The sequence below is a fragment of the Epinephelus fuscoguttatus genome, linkage group LG5 (genome assembly GCF_011397635.1).
Source record: "Epinephelus fuscoguttatus linkage group LG5, E.fuscoguttatus.final_Chr_v1".
Taxonomy (NCBI): Eukaryota; Metazoa; Chordata; class Actinopteri; order Perciformes; family Serranidae; genus Epinephelus; species Epinephelus fuscoguttatus.
Genome location: NC_064756.1, coordinates 12822422 through 12845529, shown reverse-complemented (window position 1 = coordinate 12845529; position 23108 = coordinate 12822422). Strand labels below are relative to the sequence as shown.

Sequence of the window (23108 nt, the reverse complement as noted above, 5' to 3'; positions counted from 1 at the left end):
GGACTCGCTGACAGACATATTTCAGACTCAGGACTTGCATTATGCCTGGTACACGCTACACGCTGGTACTCACCAATTATCCCCGGTCGTCTTTCACGGCGTGTGTGATGTCATCGGGTTATTCTTGTCCTGTTTTTATTACTTTTACTATTATTTGAGTCACTGTCTGTTCATGTGCCAGTCGACATGTTGTTGCTGTAGCTGAGTGAAGTGGAGCCTGAGGAGGAAGCACCGGTTAGCCCCTGCTTTCACTGTAGGCAGATTCACTCACCACAGGGGCGAGGAAATAAAACCTAGAACAGCCAACTTAGTTTAGCAGTTAGCAATGTCTTTCACTCACTCTCGGTCTCTGCTGTGTTTAGCTATTTCCCTGCTTTCCTGTTAGCATTAGCACTTACTCGGCTGCCACGCTAACGCTCCAACTGAGCCAGAAGCTGGGCTCACGCTTCTCTGCCAGGCTCAGTGAGTCGGAGCCGAGAAGCATGGGGCCGTTAGCGTTAGCCGGCTGCTATGCTAACGTTCTGGGAGCCTGCTTCTCGGCTCTGGCAAGCTCTGGCGTGGGGACGTTAGCCTGCACTAGTCGGCTGCTATGCTAACGTTCCAACTCTTCACCCGTGAGCCCACCAGGCTCACAGGCTCCCGGCTCCCGGAGAAGAGAGGAATGTTAGCTTTAGCTCCCACAGTTAGCACTAGAGCTGCTACGGCTACTGGGGTAGCTTGCAGCTATGGAGTGCTTCTACCAGTTCTTCTAGTCACTGAGCCTCGCCTCCATTTCAGCAAATATATTACATTTATTACAGGTACCATCATTGAAGTAGGCAGGGGAATAGCTAAACACAGCTGCCAGACTGCCCGCCGGGTACACTTTACAGTGCTAATTGCAAATTAGCTGGGCTGCCGGGCTACACACCTAACACAACCGAAACGCCTGACCCATTGCTGGGACCGAAGCTCCGGACATTAACCCATGCACCGATTGTAACATTAAATTTAATTGAATCAACATAGCGACATGTGCCTAATGTTACTGTAACACTAATTAAAACAGATTCACGGATTCACATGAACGTACATGAACGTGCAGCCGGACCGGCTTGTAAACAATGGGCTGGAGATCAACACAGAGAGAGGGTGTGTGAGGTCATGCTATACCCCAGATGAAATTACACCTCTAGTTCTTCACATAGCAATTTTTTAATTCCTTCAATCTAGAAATGATGAATTTCGCTTATTGCCCCTTTAAGTGTAGAGACGATTGTCAAAGATGTTTCCCTGTCAGATTTAAATCTCACATACATTGAACACAGTTTTAGTTGGGCACTACGAATTAGAATTACAGAAAATATTACAACTACCCACATTACCCCTCGGCAAAACCTTCTTAAATCTTCTAAATCTTAATGCTGCAGATACAAAAAAAAGTCACTTTCCCATCTTTATTGCCATTTCATCAAAACATATTGTTAAATCTTTGACAGGTTCTCTCTTGGTGTTAAGTATCATGTTGTCCGTCCATTACTGTACTGTGGCATCAGAGAGGGTTGTATATACTGATTTAGGGAGTGTTGCAGCAGCTGACCATTAGCATGTCTTTTATTGATTCCAGAGTCATCATGTTAATTAAATGGATCCAGGACAGAGCCACAGTGTCTGCATTCACCAGATGATCTGCTATGTGCATTTGATCAGTATGACACCAAGAGTGCACTGCCAGTTTTAGGTCTTATAGGAGTCATTTTGTATGACTGTTGATTATATATGGTAATCTAAATCGCCATACAGTTGGATAAATAGATTTATAGATTTCATGGTTTGGTCTGTAGAATAGTCCTTGTACTCATTTCAGTTTCTCTGCATGCAGCCATGCAGCCCTGAGGAGCTCTGCGCTGGAGAGGTCAGTCCTGCGATCTGACCTCAATCAGCTCAGATTAAAGCTGTGATCAGATGTCTGGCCCCCCGCGCCCTGTTTCACGATGCAACGTACCCCCGACTCTGTGCAGGCAGAAATTAGTCTGAGAACATATCGTTAAATCCTCTAATATTACCACTACAGGAGTCAATGCGGTGTTTCCTCTCTACTGTTTTTCTAGGATTGTATCCCTATCTCTGCAAAGATAAAACATTAAATGTTAGTCTTGTGTTGTGAAGCACGCCACTGCAGAATGAATGCTCTGTATCCAGGTTACACCAGTAGCAGTAATAGCAGTTTTAAGTAATGTGCAAGCTAAAAAACAATTGTGGTGCATTTTCTCAACAGCATGCTGTGTACAGTAAGCCCGTGATAGACAGCCGTCTTTTTTTAATTTTAATTTAATGTCTGAAGGGACCCAGGAGAGTTGAAGTGGGCCAGAGAAGTTACCACACAGACCTAGAACATTCATAAGCCCATTTATCATCTCTCTGTCTCTGCTGACCCGACAAGAACTGGGTCCCTCCTCACTGTCTGACTCACAGTGTACTGAGAGCTGGTCCCACCTTCCTCTTTAAACAACAACAACTCTGACTCACCAACTCACCCTTTATAGAAGAGATTACTCTCTGTACTAAACATTTTCAACCTATTGCATTCAAACTGTACGCACATATAGTATCTACACGTTGTCTGACATGAACAGAAAATAAGCAGAGTCTTGGTGCAGAATGTGGTATTCAGTTTAATATTGTAGAGTTTGCACTTATCTTCTAAAATGTCTCAACATCTCCTGGATGGATTTGCACGACTTCTGTTACACTGATGATCTCCATATGATGAACCCTAATGACCTTTATGATTCTATCACTTTTCCTCTAGTGCACAGGATGACATTTGTAGTTTTTAGTGAAATGTCTCAACAATTACTGGATGTGCCATGAAATTTTGTTCAGAAATTCATGTTGTCCCTCATGATGAGGTTCTGAATAACTTTAATGATCTTCTGACTGTTAACATGTCATCATTTAATCAACATTTAAAATTGACAAATACTTTGGTTTATGACTGAATACCTGCAAAACCAACATCCCATCAGCCTTAGCAAATGCTAGCATGCTTACACGCTAAACTAACGACGGCACGCACCAGGCAGTGGCAGTTTTTGATGCTCTGAGCAATTGCTTTGGTATAAAGAGCAAAAAAGTCAGCATAGGGTGGGTGGGAGCAAGGGTACAGGTTTCTTTTCAACACTGGAGGGGGGGACACATATGAAAATGGGGCATGTGGGTGTCCTCTGTCAGAAAATTTTGAGCATCGAGACTTAATTTACTGCATTCTGTGGATTTTTTTGCACCAGTTTGTGCCTATTCTGCATCAATTTGTGGTGTAAATATCTTTAAATTTTGTCAAAATAAAAGTCCTCTGCTACATGCATGTTTTTATTGGGGGGGGGGGGCAAATGGTCTAAATACTGAGAGGGAAATATCCTTGCATTCCCCACACTCCCAAAATCTAAGTAATCATACATATGTCATGGGATGTATGTCACGTATGTCACATGAGGTTGCATTATGTTAGGAACTAACCCTAATCCTAACCAGTTTTTCGCCAAACTTAAATAAACCTAAAAACATAGTTTTTTACCTACATTCTAAGTTTATTTCAAAAAGAGACTGCATGCATTTAGATAGCGGAAACCATACATTTCCTGTGAAAACAGAAGTTTATTTTTAAAGACATAATGCATATATAGAGCGTAAATTGACACACCATCCCTAACTGTCCAAAACTGACACAGGAGGGTACCTAGAGCGCCACAGTTTGATGCATGGGGCCATTGACCAAGCATCTGTATGTGATGAGTTAGGAGTGAGAATGTGTTGGCCAGCATGGCTGTTGACTTATTTCTATAGTTTACAGTGTTTCATGTAGTGATTGATCATGCCTGCAGGTCATAAGCACCAAGCAGTCTTCCTTCCCAGGTGGCCCCAGATACTAAAATATGGGTCTATTATTGGTAATATGCTGCAAATATGCAACCAGATTTGACTACAGATGTTCATTTTACACGGGCGATTGGAATAAACACATTGGCAGTTCATAACTAATTCACTCCAGTCACTGAGCTGCAGATTGCCAGCTAAGATCTGACCAGCTCGGCTCTCATTTAAATCACAGCGACTTCAGAGCATCTGTTGGCAGCGAGGATGCTGTGACACTAGCTCATCTGTACGTCGAGGCTTATTTAGCCTGCTGAGAGTGAGAGCCCGCTGTTCGTATTAGATTCTGTCTCTGGCAAAGTGGGGATGATTAGATAAAGTGTGTGTGGTGGAGTGAAGCACTTTTTCACTCTACAGTAGCGGTGCCTGTGAATGAATGGGGGGACGGGCTCCACTTTCTGACAATAACACAGAAATCTCTGTCCAGAGGATTTTTAATGCATCTGGGAACTGAGGCCTCAATTACTGCCTTAATTAATCCATAGCAGTTTATACACTACACTGCACTACACCGCCAGTTTACCCTTCTTACATTTTAGCGTTTAAAGGGCATTGTGTGTAGTTTCTTACTTGACATACTGGCATTGTGGACGGAAATTACTCCTAAATGCCAAAGCAGTGAGCGAGTTAAAGACAAAGCAGTGGAATTAAAGGGAGCGGGTCGCGGAGAAGGAATACAATAAAATACAATTCAATACAATAGCTCTCATTTTGAATCCCCTCCCTACTGTAGCGTCCCCTCTGCCTGCACTTCATTCTGTCATAACACAATAACTGAGCTCTGACGTCTTAAAAGGCATTGCAGGAGCATAGAGGTGCTTGAAGAGAAAATTGCAGCAGCTCACAGCGGCTGGAGTGAAATACCATTTTGTCTCACTCAAGATGGATTCCACAGTGAGATTTCAGAGGACCAGTACAGAATCAAAATGGAGAAGCCAGAAGGGAGGAGAGAAAAAAGGGAAAGAGGCAGTGTGTGTGTGTGGAGTGGACAGCTTTGGAGGAGATGTCTGTATTTTGTTTTTGCTGCTGCTTGTTAATATATATTTTTCAGGGTTTTCACCTTTTTCAGACACACTGTTTATAACGTCAAAATATTTGTGTGTGTGTGTGTGTGTGTGATTGTGGTACTGATCACAGCCACATGCAACCAGTAACAATAAAGTAATTTAATATTTACAATCTAAAAACTATTAATAAAAAAATACTAAGATGCAACAAAAACATATTAAAAAATGATCTGTGTCTCTGCTGTGTACAGATGTGTACAGAACCAGTAGGGGGGGGGAAGCAAAGGCGTTGATCATACACAGTAATGCTTTTTTTTCTGCATCTGGCCCCCTCAACCTCTGAGAAGATTTCCTCCCACCAATCGTCTTGCACACTGGCATGCATGCATGGCTGCCGGCATCTGCACACACACACAGACACATACATGTACACACTACACAGTCACACCCTCCCTCCCTCCCCTCTCTTTATAGATTCCACTTGCTGGTTGCCCATCTAACAGCCCTGTATGTAAACCAGTGAAACCCCTTCAGGACATCAAATCCGTGGAATCTGTTGTCGGTTCTATCTAGGTCAACGCTTACAATAGCTGTGCAATTTTTTTTTTCTTCTCCCGCCTCTGTCTGTATTCCCCCTGTTTGCTTAACCCCACAAGGTTGATTTTCCCTTGCATGTATAAACATCAAAAATGCATATAAAATGTAAGCGTGTTAAGCATGCTTTGCTTCTTTCATACATATTAGTCTCAAGTGGAATATTAAAACATGTAGCGGTTTGATGTTAACATTAGCGTAGACTGTAATGTTTGAAAAAATTACATTGAGGTTCTCTCTTATTAATATTTGTTCAGCTAATTGGTTTGGACTGTGCCGTTATTCTGTCTGGTAACGCTGTAACCCAACACAGCACTGCAGCATGAAATGTAGGAGAAGCACTGCAATTATAAGAGTTGTTTTCTCACTGTTCTATAGGGGATGGTGTTACGTGACCTCAGGGAGGTGGAATCTTATTTGTTAACCCGCACAGAAAAGAGAAACCTCTGCACCTGTGTGTCCATGCATTTTTCATGGGATCTTGAGATGTCTATTTGAGAGGCCATTTTGACCAGAAGCACAACAGTAAATACTCAAACAGCACAAGTTTGACACAATTAAGATATGATATTTGCTCATTTTTGCCTTTGTTTGACAGACTACATCCTTTTTATCATGAATTTAAAAAACACATCATATAACTGTCTGTTGTAGAGAAAAATCTCAAGAAAACCCACTGCTCCCCTTTTTCAACTTAAATGAATTACCCACTGCTAATCTGCTTTAGCTGCTCCCACACAGCCTCAGTTCGTTCTACTTTTGGATAAATCACTGATATGACTGCCTTCAGACACGGCATGCAATCAAAATCAAATATGCAGAGAGAATTTCTGCTAATCTAAGCAGTCAAAAAATGTAACCTTAATCAGCCACCAAAGACTACACCAGTGTTGGTGCCATGTATCATCTTCTTGATCATCTTCATGCAGGTATCTGTAGTTAGACATACAAATATATTGTCAGACCTAAGAGCACACACTTTGCTGCCATTTATTCATGTACAGTATGAAAAACAACTTCCACAGAAATGAATCGCCCGAGCTTGATAATCCATCACAGCAAACACAAAGCCTTAATTTGGTTTTGCCTAAGTTTCCCTGTTAATCATTATGTTAAGACGCTGAGTTTTCCTATTAATGTGCACATTATGTTACGCTATGCTTACTGTCAATCAAATGACACACGTAGGAAGAAATAGAAACCTCCTCCACAAAATAATCCCTCATGAAACGTGTCAATGTACAGACTATATTGTCACTTACAAGTTTTCTTTTATCTTTTATTAGTTTTGTAAGCAGGTAATATAAAGATAGCAAAGTATCTGTCGTGGGAAATGTTGAAAAATAAGTAAATATTTTTGCTCTGTTTGCTGTTCCACTTCACATTTTGTATTTACACATAATCAGACAGTAGAGATGCACACCAGTATTTTCTTTAAAGGGACAGTTTACTCAAAAATCTAGAATGCATGTTTTCCCTCTTTATTTTGCTATTTATCAATCTAGATTGTTTTGGTGTGAGTTGCCGAGTGTTAGAGATATCAAGATGTCTGCCTTGTCTCCAATATAATGAAACTAGATGGCACTTGATTTGTGGTGCGGCAAGCGCCAAAAAATAGATGTCAGCAACTCAACAGCAATGTCTCTTTCCTGAAATCATGACCCGATCACTCAAGATAATCCACGGACCTTGTTGCGAGCAGTTTCGTGTAGGAACTATTTTCTTTCCACAAAGCAGCACTCACTAATGGTGTCACTGCGCAGAAGGAAGAGTGCATCTACTGCCAGCTCACCTAGCACCACTGAGCTAGCTAACATTACAGCTCCGCAAAGGAGGATGCCATTAATGTTTATATGTCATGCTGTCATGAGCACAAGCCTCTTGTTCATGAGTAGATGCACTCTTCCTTCTCCGCAGTGATGCAACTGGCCGCTTTAGTTCGGTAGAAAGAAAATAGTTCCTACATGAAACTGTTCGTAACAAGGTCTTTGTTTTATCTTGAGTAACAGGGTCATGATTTCTAGAAAGAGACATTACTGTTGAGTTTTTCAAATGTATTTTTTGGTGCTTTGAGCACCACAAGCTGAGTGCCATCCACTTCCATTATATTCAAAAGAAGGCTGACATCTTTATGGCCGATATCTCCAAGACTCAGCAACTCACACCAAAACAATCTAGATTGATAAATAGCACTACAGGTAAGAGGAAAAACATGCATTTTTAATTTTGGGGTGAATTGTCCCTTTAACTCTTTGTTGTCACCGTACAATGTTTGGCTTCTGGAACCTGTCAACATTGGGCGTAGGTGTTACAGGGCTGTATCTCCTCGGGACCTTAAAGGCTTACTAAACTGCTTCTGTCTTAGCATGCCCACCACTATGCAGTGAAGACAATCTCCTGTAAATTGCTTTTTCGATCAGTTTTGACATCAATCTGCTCCCATGGGAATGTGGGCATTCATGTGATGGCGGAGAGGAAGGTTTCTTTCCATATGGATGTTGACAACCCCACTCAGCCTGGTTTGATCTGCAGAATTAACATAATATTACCGTACATACTGAACTGCCTGTGACAGCTAAAGAGGGATTGGCTGGCTGTACCAGACATTGGCGCCAGTGAGGTTACTGAAACGGCAGAAGTCAAAGACGAGACAATAAAAGCTGTTAGAGGGCAAAGATTTGATATGCAGATCTGATTTCATGAATGTAGTTTGTGCCTTTTTGGAATTTATGGATACATTTTGTGGTCCATCATCTGGGTGAATTTACCACAGTAATTTACAATATTAGTCCAGACATTGCTTAGTTTATCTTTAGATGTTCAAGTCTCACTACACACCAGATCTCTTGTAGTTATTGTTTATTTACATGAGATAAACTCCTTTGCATTTTGCCCCTGTAAACTCTTTTATCTCATGTAGAAATAAAGCATAACTTCTAAAGGCTTTGTGTGCCATGAGATTCAAACTTCTACAGATTTGCCGTGCACTCTGCAAACACCCTATAGAGAAAAGAATCCTTCTGTTGATGCGGGGTGAATAAATTCTTTATACTTTAAAAGTTGTTTTGATCCTACATAACAACCACACAACTGCTGCCTTTCATGTGTTTCCACTCTCTGTTTTTTATCTCTTCCAGGACAAAGATATCTCATCACATCCACGGGAGCCTTGTATATTCTGGACGTCCTGCCTGAGGATGGGCTGAATAACTATCGCTGCACAACACGCCACCGCTACACCGGTGAGACTCGTCAAAGCAACAGCGCGCGTCTCATCGTGTCAGGTCAGTACTGCATTCAAACTGGAATCAAATTACCTGCTATGACCTTACATACAGGACAACAGGACAAATATACATAGGTGTAGATTTAAATGGGACACAGGGAACCCATACTCTTTAATATTTAGAACATGTGCATATGTGTCCTCCAGTTAAAACATTAAAGTAGTGCATTCATTCATTCATTTATCCTGTAAGGGGTTACAGGGGGGCTGGAGGCTATCCCAGCTGACACTGGGCGAATGGTGGGGTACACCCTGGACAGGTCACCAGACTATTGCAGGGCTGACACATAGAGACACCTATTCACACATATGGGCAAATTAGAGTCATCCGTTCCCCTAACCTGCATGTCTTTGGACTGTGGGAGGAAGGGTTTGAACCAGGAACCCTCTTGCTGTGAGGTAACAATGCTAACCACTGCACTACTATGCCGCCTGATAGTAGTGGAAGACATTAATTTTGACAAAATTAAACACGTTTACACCATGAATTGTTGCAGAGAAGACATAAATTGGTGTATAAAAATGAACCAGAATGCAGAATATTAAGCGTATGATCAAACAGCTCCCTGTTTCATATGCCCCCCCCCCCAGTGTAAAAACAAAACCTACGCCCTTGCAAATATGCATGTAGATAATGTATTGGATACTTCCTGTAGAGAATGCTTTGGCTCAACCTAACACATACTTACATTTTTTAGTTGGTTTTGACATTTAAAAACTGCAGACAGCAAAAAATATTTCCACTATAAAAATGTCGTCATGAAATATGGGTCCTCCTCAGAAATTTTGATTGATTTGCAAGATTGTAAAGCAAAACCAGTGAATGGGTGCATTTAGGTCTGGGATCAAGTTTACAGTCTGTCCAATCCTGTCACGTAGACTGATGCACTCTAAGGCCAACCATGAATTATGCAGCCCTTCTTCGAGCCAGACAGTAACAAGTAAACAACCATTGTAATGTAGGCTGTACTGTGATGTAGGTTGATTTGTATACTGTAGCACGGTTCGATAAATGAGAGCCATTTCACATGTTTTGTATTATATAAAAGGGTGAATGGATAGAAAAGCAGCAATCCATGGTGCTGTCTCTGATTTGATTGTGGGGGACAATAAAATCCCCCACAAATTTTAGAAACACACTGTTTCTCTCTTGCCTCCCTCACATAGCCAAATATATAGTATATAGAACTGAATCTTGACCTCAAGAATCAATATTGGATTACACTGTCAAGTGCCTGGCAACACTCACCACTAATTAACACTAAATTCTCTGCTCCTTCCAGACCCCACCAATGCTGAGCCAGGCATCTTGGATGGCTTTGACCACCGAGAGGTGATGATTAATCATCGGGTGGAGCTGCCCTGTAAGGCTTCAGGCTACCCGACGCCCAAATACCGCTGGCTGAAGGACAACAGCCCTTTGGAGCCTGACAGTCGCTTCCGTCAGACCATCACAGGGTTGCTGATAGAGAGCACACAGCCCAGTGACTCTGGGACGTACGTTTGTGAAGTGTGGAACAGTTATGGCAATGCTGAGGTCATGGGGCGCCTGTATGTCAAACGTAAGTCTTTTATTTAAAGAAGAGGATCCTTTGCATTATCTGCTTAACCACACCGAACCTAATTAAGCTCTGAACGGGGTAATAACAGTAAAGCTATGTCAAAACATCTCTTTACAATCTCTCATTTGGTGCAGCAGAATCCAAGTGTCATTTATACAGTCATATCCTCAGTGCTTCCCAAACACATGCATTTTACATAAAACCTTACTATTTAAAACACTTAAACATAAAAGTGGTGCTCTTAAGCGTGCCCATTTGAACCAAGTGGCAACATCCAGGGCTGAAAAATGAAGCTGCAAAAACTGCAGTTCTTTGAATGGCCACTTGAGGCAGGCTCCAGAAGCCTGTCAATCCGCATAGATCCCCCATGTTACAATGCCCAACTTTACAGCAGAAATAAACACGTTTGCAGCCTCGTACAAAAAACTGTTTTGGTCTCTATAGCTAATTTCCCCCTTCATGACCACTGTACGGGATGCAAATTTTCATACAACTCATTTGTTTGCATTTAAGTGCAAGCTTCTTTGAGTGAGAGGCTGTCTGCCAATTGTGTCCTCGATTTCTCAGTCAGACCCGCCTCTCCTCCAAATATGGTCACTTCTGGCTCCAAAAAAACAAGATGGCGATGGCCAAAATGCCGAACTCCAGGCTTCAAAATGTGACTCCACAAACTAATGGGTGACATTTTGGCAGCTTAGTGTATCATTTGTACAGTCTATGGTTTCAACTCTGCTTGTGCATTCATCCATGTGTGACTGTTTATGCGTCTCGTAAATGTATACGTAGAAATATTAAGGTTTTAGGGAAGTGTTTGGGAAGTGCTGAGCATATGACTGAATAAATGATACCTGGATTATTCTGCATGAGTAGTGTGAGAGTTTATAAACATGTTTTAATGTGATTTTGCCTAGTTAAACTTGCCCCCCCCTTACTCCAATTTCATGTGAGAAAAAACATGTATTTTTTCACAAATTCGCTGTAACACAAGGTCTGTAATTAATATACAGATGGTCATTTTGTAGGTGTGTATGCCTTTAAATGATTAATTGATTCTAATTTGAATTGCAGCCAATTAATTTTCTATTAGCTGACAACTTAATTAATCAACTAATTGTTCAGATCTAATCCGGAGATAGTGTTGACAGCCATTTTCTGTAAAATCTTATGTAACCATGCTGCTTAAATCTCACCTGAACTTTCTCCACAATGCCCCCTATTGTCTTCTTGTCAATCTTACTGTCATTAAAACAAAACAAACATTTGAATGCTCCTTTTAAAGACAACATTTCTTTTATTTTGTGTATTTAGAGCCCTTGAAGGCAGTCATCAGCCCTCGGAAGGTGAAAGGCAGTGTGGGTAGCAAGGTGTCTCTGTCTTGTAGCGTGAGCGGCTCAGACGAGTATGAGCTGTCATGGTACCGCAATGGAGAGATCATCTACCCCGGCAACAATGTTCGTTTCACTGGGCTTAACCGGGAGAACCTCATCATGGAGGGGATGTCGAAGAGCGATGGCGGAGCCTACCAGTGCTTCGCCAGGAAGGGCAAGATGTCCGCACAGGACTTTGTGCAAGTCATCCTTGAAGGTAAACTACGTGCATGTGATTTGCAGGGTGGAGTATCGCACAAATGCTGACCAAAAGCCACACTGTAGCAGCTGTCTTCTGCATAATCAGTGAGTTAGCAGAAACAGATTCAGGCCTGGGAGATCAATACGGGGTTTATGTGTTAATGGCATCCTGCTGCGACTCTCTGCTATAGGCCGCCATTAGAATGATCATCCCAGACTTCACAAACACATACAAAAATACATGCACACACACTCTCGAATCCAATAGCTTACCTTGGCAGCGTTGCTCAGGCAACTGTCTCCTGTGGCCAGGGAGCTGTAAAAAGAAGATATTGATAATCTATAATCATGTGGAACAGATCTAGATTATCAGAGAGCAGCAGCAGGCAGACATAGACATTTCAAAAGCCGACTGCTCTCTGTGTCTGAGAGGAAAGCTCCTGGATCACTGTTCATAATAAAAGAATGGTGACAAAAAGTCAAGATTTGTCCTTTTCCCTTTGCTGCCTTATTATTATTTCACAAAAAAGGGTTTATAACAAATATTGACCCCTGGAATAATGAAATATGTCTTCTCTCAGACACTCACAAATCCTGTGTCCAGACTCTGTTGTGGAATAAGAACAGGAGTGTTTTAAATGATTAATAAATGACAAACCAAATCAGATGACATGATGTATTTTTTATTAGAGGCTTTGTGATCTGAGACTTTTTTAGTTCTCATGGCTGTAAAGAAGAACACACTGTACATCCAGTATACTGTTAGTGCAACAGCATGCAGTAAGATCTCAGTAAGTAGCTCTCTTAGAAGAATAAGACGTGTCACTCCAGCCCCCACACCGTACCTCACCAAGATGTATAAAAATCAAGAAACCAATCGTAACCTCACAAGGAGAGCACTCAGTGTTAAAGCACGCAGTCGATACAGCAAACTCACTGCACCCACTTTTTGTTTGCAGAGAGAGCTCGTTTTGGACAAAAGCATCTGCCAAATCAATAAATGTAAATTTAATGTAAATGCAACTCCTCCAACATTTTTGAAAGAAAGAAACCAGAACAAAGAGCAGTTCTTCCAACTAAAACAAACGGGGTCTGCTGACAGATTGTAGCTATGTCAAACTAAAGCAATCTGCTGGGTTTGTAATGTGAGATTGAATCATTTCATTGTTTACTCAAATGACTGTTTTTTAAGCTATAATAATAGTTTGGAAATGCCTTGTGGAGATGACACTACCCCCTCTCATTTTCAGCCTTCTCTGCTGATAAAGCATCATTAGTCAGTCTGTTCACACATCCCAAACTGCCAAAGTCAGATAAACTAAACAGGCTTTAACTGGTCATGTAACTAAATATTTCATAATGGTGCCATTCACGGTACATAAAGATACAGTAGGTAGTTTGAAACTAGACCCTGGTTGGTCGACAGTCAGCCAGGTGAACTTCAGGAAATGTAAGATAGAAGTGTGCCGCTATAACTGGCTGTAAATCAGTGCTTTATTAAAAGATGTAATGCTAATGATGGTCATAGTTTGACTATGTTCACATTCACAACATTATCAGTTTTTTGTCCATATTAGAAAAAAGACAATATCCCTGCTAAGCTAGAAAAAATAATAAAAGTGATAATAGAATAAAATAAAATAATAAATAATATATAATATAATAATAAATAATTAAATAATCAAATAAAATAATACAAATAGTCAATAATAAAATATAATTCATAGATAATAAATAGATAAAATAAAAAATAAATACTATAAAATATAATAAATAATAAGATAATAAAAAGTAAAAATTCTACTAATATTGCCGTTTACATGCAGATGTGCATACTCAGATTAAAGTGCCTTAAAATGTCGTTTAGCGCATAAAGCTGCAGCTGGAGCTGCTTTTGTCATTTCGCTTCTTGCACCATGATAGGATTTTTCCAAAGTTTCCCCCGGTGGTGAATTTGTTAAACCGTGTAAACCCAGCCTCCCTCTTTCGTTCATGTCGCCACCTTCTGAGAAAGGTCAGCGTTGCGATATTTGCACATGAAACCTGTTGATATCCAAGTCTTTTATGTTTAAAAGGTGTGCGTCTCCTTCCGCCGACACATGTGGGTTTTTCTTTTGGGCATGTATCTCTACCCCACAGCCTTGCAAACTGTTGGTTAGTTGGTTTGTGTACAACACACAGAGCTGACTTTAAACAGGCGAGAGGCAACATGCGACAAACTGCAATAAAAAGCCCAGCTGAGACACATATTGTGAATGTGTTGTATACACATCAAAAGACTGCTTCTAAAACCTGAATAATATTGGCACATACCACATGTCTTAATCAGAAAGTGCTTCATTTGGACACAGGCCTAATTTGGAAAATTACCTGACCTGTATAAAACTCAGAATATCATCATATTCAGAGGAACAGGGGAAGATTAGTGTGCATGTAAATGTGGTCCCTGCTTATATTCACCGCTGTACTCCTGTCCCCTGTCCTGTTCCACCTTGTCCTCCACTGCAGATGGTACTCCAAAGATCCTGTCCTCCTTCAGTGAAAAGGTGGTGAACCCAAACGAGCCCGTCTTCCTGGTGTGCAACGTCAAGGGCACGCCGCCTCCCCGCTGCACCTGGTCGCTGGACGACGACCCCGTCATCAAAGACAGCCACCACCACCTGGGCCACTACGAGACCCACGAGGGCCACGTGGTCAGCCAGCTGAACGTCACGCACACCCAGGTGCAGGACGGCGGGGTGTACCGGTGCACGTGCAGCAACTCGGCCGGGGTCGTGTACCACCAGGCTCGAATAAACGTAAGAGGTGCTTGTCAAATCAGCTCCTCCAAGAACAACAATACACATACCTGTCTGTCTCTCTGTGTGTCTGTCTGTGTTCCTGTGTCCGGCTGGCTGTCTGGTGTTTGCAGCACATGAGCACTGGTTGTTGTTTGGGCCAGAGAATTTGGATTCATTAGGATTTGTTGCTTGTACAGTGTGCTCTGATGATGAGTTGTTACTTTTTCCTCCCAAGTTTAGTTTGTTTCAGCTGTTTTTGCTCAGTAATTTTAGTTCTAGTATTAAATCTTTGATCACATTTACATTTCCTTTTAGGTTTTTCTCCACTGATTGAATTTGCCTCGGTTTTTTTGTATTCGTTTTTATGCGTTATTTCCTTTCTCTCTGCTCCTTGTATAATTTTTAATATTGTAGCCTCGTCTTTTTCTCTCCAAATTATTACTGTGCTTTTCCCACATGCCTGTATTTTTAGGTCAAATGAATTATCCTCGTTTGCTGCACATAAGCGTATCTGGATATTGGGTTCCAAAATGGGCTGGTTTGTAAATAGCCGGGAGAAAAATATATTTCTTCTGTTTGCATGAATAAATTTATCTGTGGTATGCTCGTATGTGTGTGCGAGGGGAGTGTTCATGTGTGTCTGTGTCTGCGTGTGTTTACTCAAGCAGCCAATTCAACTCTTCACGATCAGATGTTAAAGCGATTACTCTGTTTCCATTTTATGAGACACAGAATGTATTACGGTTATGTGGGTGCGCAGCAGGAGCAGAGTTATAAGTATCAGCAGTACAGTGTTATCTAAATGCTCTGTTTCCCTTCAGATGGTTAGCACACTTTAATCTGCTTGTCATTTCGCCGCCTTCTACTTAGAGTTAAGCCTGCGATCTTGTGGTAAAACAAACAAGGAAAGCTTTAAACAACAGTTCCTTTGCATATCTAAGTATTTCGGTGGCAGGTACCATGTGTGAAGGAAGCTGCGGAGAGAAATGTTCTCTGTTTTATGTTCTCTGTGTACCCGTTAACCCTCCCTTGTGTGAATATTAAATATATTCAGAAAGTGACGAGTCAGAAAGTTTTATTTACAAAAACACCAAAAATAAAGCCCTTTTGATTTGAAGTCACTTTCCACTGAATGTCTTTACAGAGGAACCTTTCTCATTCTCTGCCCCCTCTCTAGGTCGCGCCAGCATTCGTCCAATGAAAAACATCACAGCGATTGCTGGACGGGACGCATTCGTTCACTGCCGTGTGATTGGCTACCCTTACTACTCCATAAAGTGGTACAAAAACTCGGCGCTGCTACCGTTCAACCACCGACAGCGAGCATTTGAGAACAACGGCACTCTGAAGCTGACTAACGTGCAGCAGGTGGATGCTGGCGAGTATAACTGCAAGGTGATGGTGCAGCCCAACAAGATGGACTCCCAGAGTGTCCACGTTCGTGTGAGAGGTTAGTCCCCAGTTATTTAAATTCCATTGCATTTTGAGCTTTAACTATTTCAAAGCTTGCAGGACATTTTGTCAAGGTCTTTTTTTTATTATAAAGCAGGTATAGATGCTGTATAAATACTGTGAAGGTATCAGAACGCTCAATCCATGAAGAAATGTTCACAGTCCATAGTTAGAAACTGTACCTCTAAATGAGCTGTCTGGACTTTTATGAAGTTGTGATGTCACAACTATACTATATAGACCATTTCAAGCATTCTGCATGAGTCACTCTGTATTTCCTGTTTGAGTGTTTTGCAGTGTGTTTAAATGCCATCAGCTGACAGGAAGTAAACAAAGACCCAAGCTATTTTCTAGCCTTTCCAGTGAAATGGTCTATAAAGATAGAAAGTGCCGCTACAGTGGCTTCACAGTCATTCTTCTGTGCACATGTGGAAGACCCAGGTACACTGGCCAATCAAAGCAGACTGGGCTTTTTTCGGGCAGGAGTCTTAAAGAGACAGGCGCTAACATGGAGCATTTCAGACAGAGGCTGAATACAGGTATATTCAGGCAGACATTATAAGGAAAATAAAGTGTAAAAAAAGTATGTAAACTTGTTCTAGTGGAAACCCAAAATACAAGTATAAACCTGAAAATGCGCATGATATGGGACCTTTAATTAGATTATATTTAATGTTCATTTTGTGTTGGTAATAAACTGCAAAATACATAAAAAATATGTAAAAAGGATATAAACCAACTTAAGAATTTCCTTCCTTCTAATTTTAGTTTTTACAGCTTAAGGCAGACTGATAGATGATACAATGTTGTACAGGTTAATTGCTGTTAAATATAGAGCTTAATAACTTAACTTAATATGAATCAAACAATCACCACCATGTTTTGTCTTTTTTTAAAAATGATGAGAAACATAGCTCTGTGGTTGTTAAGTAAGAAATCATCTTCAGTTTCTGCTCGTTTTTGTTATAAATTAGGTCAATACACTCAGTTGCTGTCTTGCTGAGAGTTAGATTAGGAAGACTTAACCTCTCTTATTTTAAAAGTATTTGAATAATAAAAATTACAGTGCAGTGCAGTGGTAGGCAGACAGGCTGTTTTCAGTCTCTATGCTAGGCTAAGCTAACCAGCTACTAGCTGTAACTGCACTACAACATTATTCTTATATTTTATGCCTGTCTTGGTATATTTTAACCCTTTATTTTCTATTCACTAATTCTTTATTGATTTTTTTTCTTAAATGTCCTCTTACAATGTGTTTCTTTTGCATCTTGTCTTGATGCTTTTGATGTTTTATGTAGAGATCTTTGAATTGCTTTGTTGCTGAAATGTGCTATATAAACTTGCCTTACCTTGCCTTACCAGCACATCTAAAGCTCACAGATTAATATTTTATTAATTTCTTTAATCAGTAGGAAAAGGTAAAAAGGTAAAAAAAAATGATGGTTTGTTTTATGGTTTGGTTATCTATAATACTTCTTTTTGCCCAGGAGTCTCAGCTGGTATATAAATAAGCATATTTCCCAAATTTTCGTACTGTTTCTTTAAACTGTCACAGTTCTGCCTTCAAACTTTTAATGGTTTCTTGCCAAAGTCCCACATTTAGTGCTCTAATAGCGCTAAATGTGATAGATAGATTTAAATAAGAAAGAACATTCTGAGGAACTTCTTTTCTCTGTCTACATGTGCATCTAAAAATTGCCTCTGTGAAAAAGCCCGTCAGTAGATACATAAATAAAAAGACCCACTCATGCAGAGAGGCAGACAGCTATACCATATGTCACAGATCTCACCATATTTCTAAATTAATCTCCCAGATATTCCTCAGTACATCAGGTCTATCTAATGAAGACTGTATCAGTGCCACTGATAGCGCAGGGCTGAGTGACTGATCTCCACTGAGATCTTACAACTGTAACAGGTAATGCTAAAAAGGGCTTCCCCATTATGCCCCATTTCCTTCCCTCCGTACAGTATGCGAGGTTGTTGTCACTATATTACACTTTCCAATGGAGCGAGGGAAACAGAGGCGGGGGGAGGAGGGAGGACTAAAGAGAGAGCGATGATATAAAGCAACACTTCCCAGTGGTGCTATAGTGAGCGAGTGCATTTGTTAATTTACTCTGCTCATGCTTAAAATGCGCAAGTGTCTTTGGGGATCCCTGGAGTCCATTATCTCCACTTTGTTGTGAATTAAATAAGGTGCTAAAGTGCTGCTTATTTCAGTGTTATTTGAACTCACTGGACACTCAAACACAGATGACTTGTGTGATGGCAGGAGATTTCCCGGAGAATGGAGCGCAGGCAATTTAAATAGATCTTATTGTATAACTGTGTCGTTATATTATGCAGCTAGATTGACTGTGAACACTTGTTTTTTTATTCTGAATATGTGTCACTCTTTTAATCAAGGCTTTAGATGGGTGGATAAAATAGTAGAATGTAGGTTAGTGGATTATTAGTCGACAACGAGAAAAAAAAAGCTTCATGTTAGGTTTTCTTTTCCCGAGCAACCTGAATGAGTCACCTTAAAGTTATTTTTTTGTTCTGTCTCTTGTGTGCTCTTGTAGCTTCTTGTGCTGAGAGGACAAAATGTTCCAGTCTGAGAATGACAAGGAATTATTGCAGAATGCTTTGCTATTCGGGTCTTTTATGTTCCTTCAGTGACCTCTTTAAAGCCAGATAGTTAGAAGATTGTAGGATTGCTCTGAGAAAAGGACGCAGCACCTGCCACAGAATTCAGAGAATTAAGATTGTCTTTGAAATCACATTTGATCTCCTGTGTGTCTTTCTGTCCGTCAGTCCCTCCCTACATTCAGCCCTTTGAGTTCCAGCGTTTCACCATCGGCCAGCGTGTCTTCATCCCCTGCGTGGTCATGTCGGGCGACCGCCCCCTGGACATCACCTGGCAGAAAGATGGACGGCCAATCCCCGTCAGCCTGGGCGTGACTGTGGACAACATCGACTTCACCAGCTCACTGCGAATCTCCAACCTGACGCCCGACCACAACGGCAACTACACCTGCATCGCCCGCAATGAGGCTGCTGCAGTGGAGCACCAGAGTCAGCTCATTGTACGAGGTGAGGAAGCACAAAGGAGCAGATTATATATCTAATGGCACCTAGTGGACTACTATAATCTGTAGTATGTGTGCAGGTTTTCATTTTAAGCAATCCCCGCAGTACCAGACTTCACTTATTAGTTCCTCCTGTCTGGCTGAAGGTAAAATCGACTAGTGGAGTTTTTGACTGGTATGAAAACAGCATACATAAGCTACAAGTTTAAAATATCATATATCAATGTCTGATCAAGCTGTTACTTTATGTGTCTGTACAGTTCCTCCTCAGTTTGTGGTTCAGCCTGAGGATCAAGATGGGATCTATGGAAAGACTGTGACTCTGAACTGCTCAGCTGAAGGCTACCCACCACCCACCATCGTATGGGAACACTCCAAAGGTACATTAAACACATGCATTATCTACAACAGGTGAACTTCCCAGCTACAGGGGAATTATCACATGGAATTAAAAACAATAGATGATTATTAATAGACCCACAATTTCTCTAAATACATAATCAGGATCGGGTAACTCCAGCTTTTCTGAAAACTCCAATTAGGGCTGGGTGATATGGAGAAACTCAAATACTGTTGACCAAATACCTTGATGTCAATGTTGCAACAATATTGTGTGGTTGACTATTGGTCCTTTCACAAAATATTTACACAAAGAGAATTTTGATATATAATCATCAGTAATGTGGATGTAATGACTTAGGTCCCGATCATACAGACAGCATTTTAGTAGCTGGAGGCGGCCTTTTGGAATTGTGGTTAATGAGAATTAAGCTTATTGCTCGCCTTTTTTGCATTGCTATGTGCCTCACATTATGTGCTCTAGGCGCCTGGTGTTTTTGCCAAAGTGTTTTGAGCTCCTCAAGTTGAAAAAACTTCAACTCAGAGTGGAAAATTTCCCCATCGTCTCCACTTTTTCCCATTGTCTAATTGGATGATCTGAGAGGCGGGCCTTCTGCGGTGGTCACGACAACAAGCTTACAGTTGTTAAACAATGACAGAGAAACCAGTGGTCCCTGTGATCCACCCTCTTTTTTAAGGGTCTCATGGACCCACACTGATTTTCCCTGTCCCCAACAAGTTACTTGCTGACAGCCTCTCACCCTCAACCAGAGCTACAGCAAGTACCCTCTGCCTGCATGTTTCAGTATCGAGCTACTAATTAGTTTTTAAATTAATCAAAAAGAAATATACATAAATAAATTGTCGATTGATTACTTGGCAAGGCTAGGGTAAGGAGGTGATGATAAAAAGGTTTACTATTCAATTTAAAAACAAAAAGGCACGTGGTGCGCCTCGCGTTTTGCAAACTGCAAAGTGCTTTCTGTGTGATCGGGGCCTAAGTGGGTAAATGCAAATAATAGAACAGCTAGATCACTCTGGTAAGTTCAGGAAATTAACGTCACTTTACTGTAATGCAGCCTTTAAAACTAGTAAAAGACAATACCGATGATATTACAATGTCCGAAATCTAAGACAATATCTAGTCTCATATCCCAATATTGATGAAATATTGATATATTGCCCAGCCCTTGCTCTGATATATCAGATTCATGTCAACCAAAGTCCATCATTCAAGGTAATTAAACCCAGATTTAATGAATATAGTCTTTAGTAAACATTATGAGTGGTGAAGGACAAGGGCAGAGGTTTTGTTTCAACAACCGGGGGGACACTGGAAGTTTGGGACCGTCCCCCAAGAAAGTTTGAGCATCAGACTTCCTGCATACTGGTGATTTTTTGGCATCAGTTTATGGTAGAAATATTTTTAATTTCAGCAAAATAAAAGTCCTCTGCTACATTCATGTTTTTTTATTGAGGCGGACAAATGCATTTTCCTGTTGAATATGGGAATCTTTCCATTCTCTACTGTCCACACAATATAATGTGAAGGCAGCATTAGAAGTTCCAGCTTTTATCGCCAAGTGACCACGACTCAATAATGTGTTTTTTGTCTATATTAAACTGCAGTGATTCAAGGTTGCAGCCTTTAGTTTGTAATGAATATCTGTTCATTTGTTAATCATTTCATACATGCCTATAGTGCACAATAATGGGAAAAGGACACTTAATAGTGACTGACTTGAAAAACATCTGAATTTAGAAAAGTTATATTTTTAAGAGTTATTTCACAGTTTCAGGATCATTTTGCCAGAACAGTCCAGCATTGTGTGCAGCTAGCTGAGCCACACTTTGGTCTCAGGTTGTGTTTCTTTAAGCAACTGTGTATGAGGGTGAGTGCAGTCGTGCTGTTGCAGGTGAGTGGCTTCCATTTTCTTCATCCACAGCCAAGGCGTGTGTGTGTGAACACACACAAACACACACAGCCATCTGCTCTTTAAACTGCAGGCTGGGGGCTTGCAGGGTTTCCACCTGCACCATTAAAGAATCATCAGAGAGAGGGGGAGACAGGCAAAAACACACAGACAGATATACAGATAGAGCGTTCGCAGACAGACAGGCAGGGAGGGAGGCAGCAGGTGAGTTCAGCCACTTGAGCAGGGGCAGATGAAGAGGGGCCCCAGGTGTTTGCTCCATCATCCATATAACCAGGGATGAAAGCTTCACCAACAGACGGACAACAACCAACGAGGAGTGGTGCGTGTGTGTGTGTGTGCGATGGGCCCCATGATCAAAGGAATGAAAGAATCAGGTCTGTTTTTCACCCTTTGATTGGATGTGTGTGCGGGTGTGCATGTGTATGGATGTGAGACAAGCAGGCCTCACGCCTGATTAGTGCTGTCTGACTTTTCCTGATCAGTGCTGAGAGATTAGTATCCAGGGTAGGTGGCTTGGGAAGCAATTGTCTAATTTGTTGCGAGCCAGAGTGCAGTTTGTCCAGAGAATGGCTGTCTGGCATGCTTTTACTGCAACAGAAGTAGCTAAGAGCCAGATGAGTGTCTCTGGGAGATATGGAACAGTAAGTAAAGGTCAACTGCTATTAGCATAACGACTAGCACCATTTGGATATGCAAAATCCATAATTCAAGGAAGAACACACACACACACACACACACACACCCCCTCCCTTTCCCTCTCCCTCTCTCTGTCAGAGCCAGGGGAGCAGGAACAAAGTCACCACTTGACCCTTTGCTAGCCACGGCCACTTGACTGCATTTTAATTAAAAGGCAAAAACCCACAGCTCACTAAATAGCCTAATCTCTACACGCTAACTTTAACACGAGCTAATGCAACGCCTGGCTCAGTTCACACATGTGTTTAATAGTACATGAGCAAGGTGGAATACAGTGCTTTCATCACTGAAAGAGCAGGCTGCGCCAAAGACGTTAGCTTTATGATTCACTGTCAGTGACATTTCCCACAGATTTAAGGCTGCTATTGCAGAATGAGATACTGTATTGTTTGACAATAGAACAAGAGTGATTATATCATTTTCTATTAAAAAAGATAGGTATTAATTACGCGCAGGCAGCAGGCCAGAATATGTCAGAGATGCCAAGTCCAATTATTTCAGCGATGCTTCAGTGATGGATATCAAGTGTCAGTCGTATTGGACTTTTGAGAATTGAGAAAAGACACAAATTCGTGCCTTTAGGATTAGTCTGTCCTCGACCAAGGCCATTCATGTAGTCCTTATAACTATCTCCTCTGGATTTAGTAATTCAACAAACATAAATGCAGAGAATAAACCCAGAGAGTTGATACGCACACACACACACACGCAGGAGTAAATACTCAGAAAAGAAATCCTCGTCTAGCTACAGTTTACATCTTTGGATCACACTGGCTTGTCTCAGTGTTGATGGCCAGCAGCAACACAAGGCCTCTCTGCTCTCCCCTCTCTCCTTCTGCCTGTTGTTCCTCTGCACCAATCTGCTGTCTTGTTAAACATGAGCATTATGTCTGTTCTGATT

General features: G+C 41.2%; 1 protein-coding gene across 3 annotated transcripts in view; it reads left to right on the top strand.

The window, feature by feature from the left end:
* The window catches only part of dscamb (Down syndrome cell adhesion molecule b), a 172443-nt gene that overhangs the window by 106007 nt on the left and 43328 nt on the right, over nucleotides 1-23108 (top strand). For all 3 annotated transcript variants that reach the window (XM_049577356.1, XM_049577355.1, XM_049577354.1), the window contains 7 exons: nucleotides 8651-8797; nucleotides 10083-10361; nucleotides 11670-11945; nucleotides 14438-14734; nucleotides 15887-16159; nucleotides 18961-19239; nucleotides 19496-19615. In XM_049577356.1, the coding sequence (XP_049433313.1) occupies nucleotides 8651-8797; nucleotides 10083-10361; nucleotides 11670-11945; nucleotides 14438-14734; nucleotides 15887-16159; nucleotides 18961-19239; nucleotides 19496-19615 (1671 nt within the window). The remainder of the gene's footprint in view (nucleotides 1-8650; nucleotides 8798-10082; nucleotides 10362-11669; nucleotides 11946-14437; nucleotides 14735-15886; nucleotides 16160-18960; nucleotides 19240-19495; nucleotides 19616-23108) is intronic.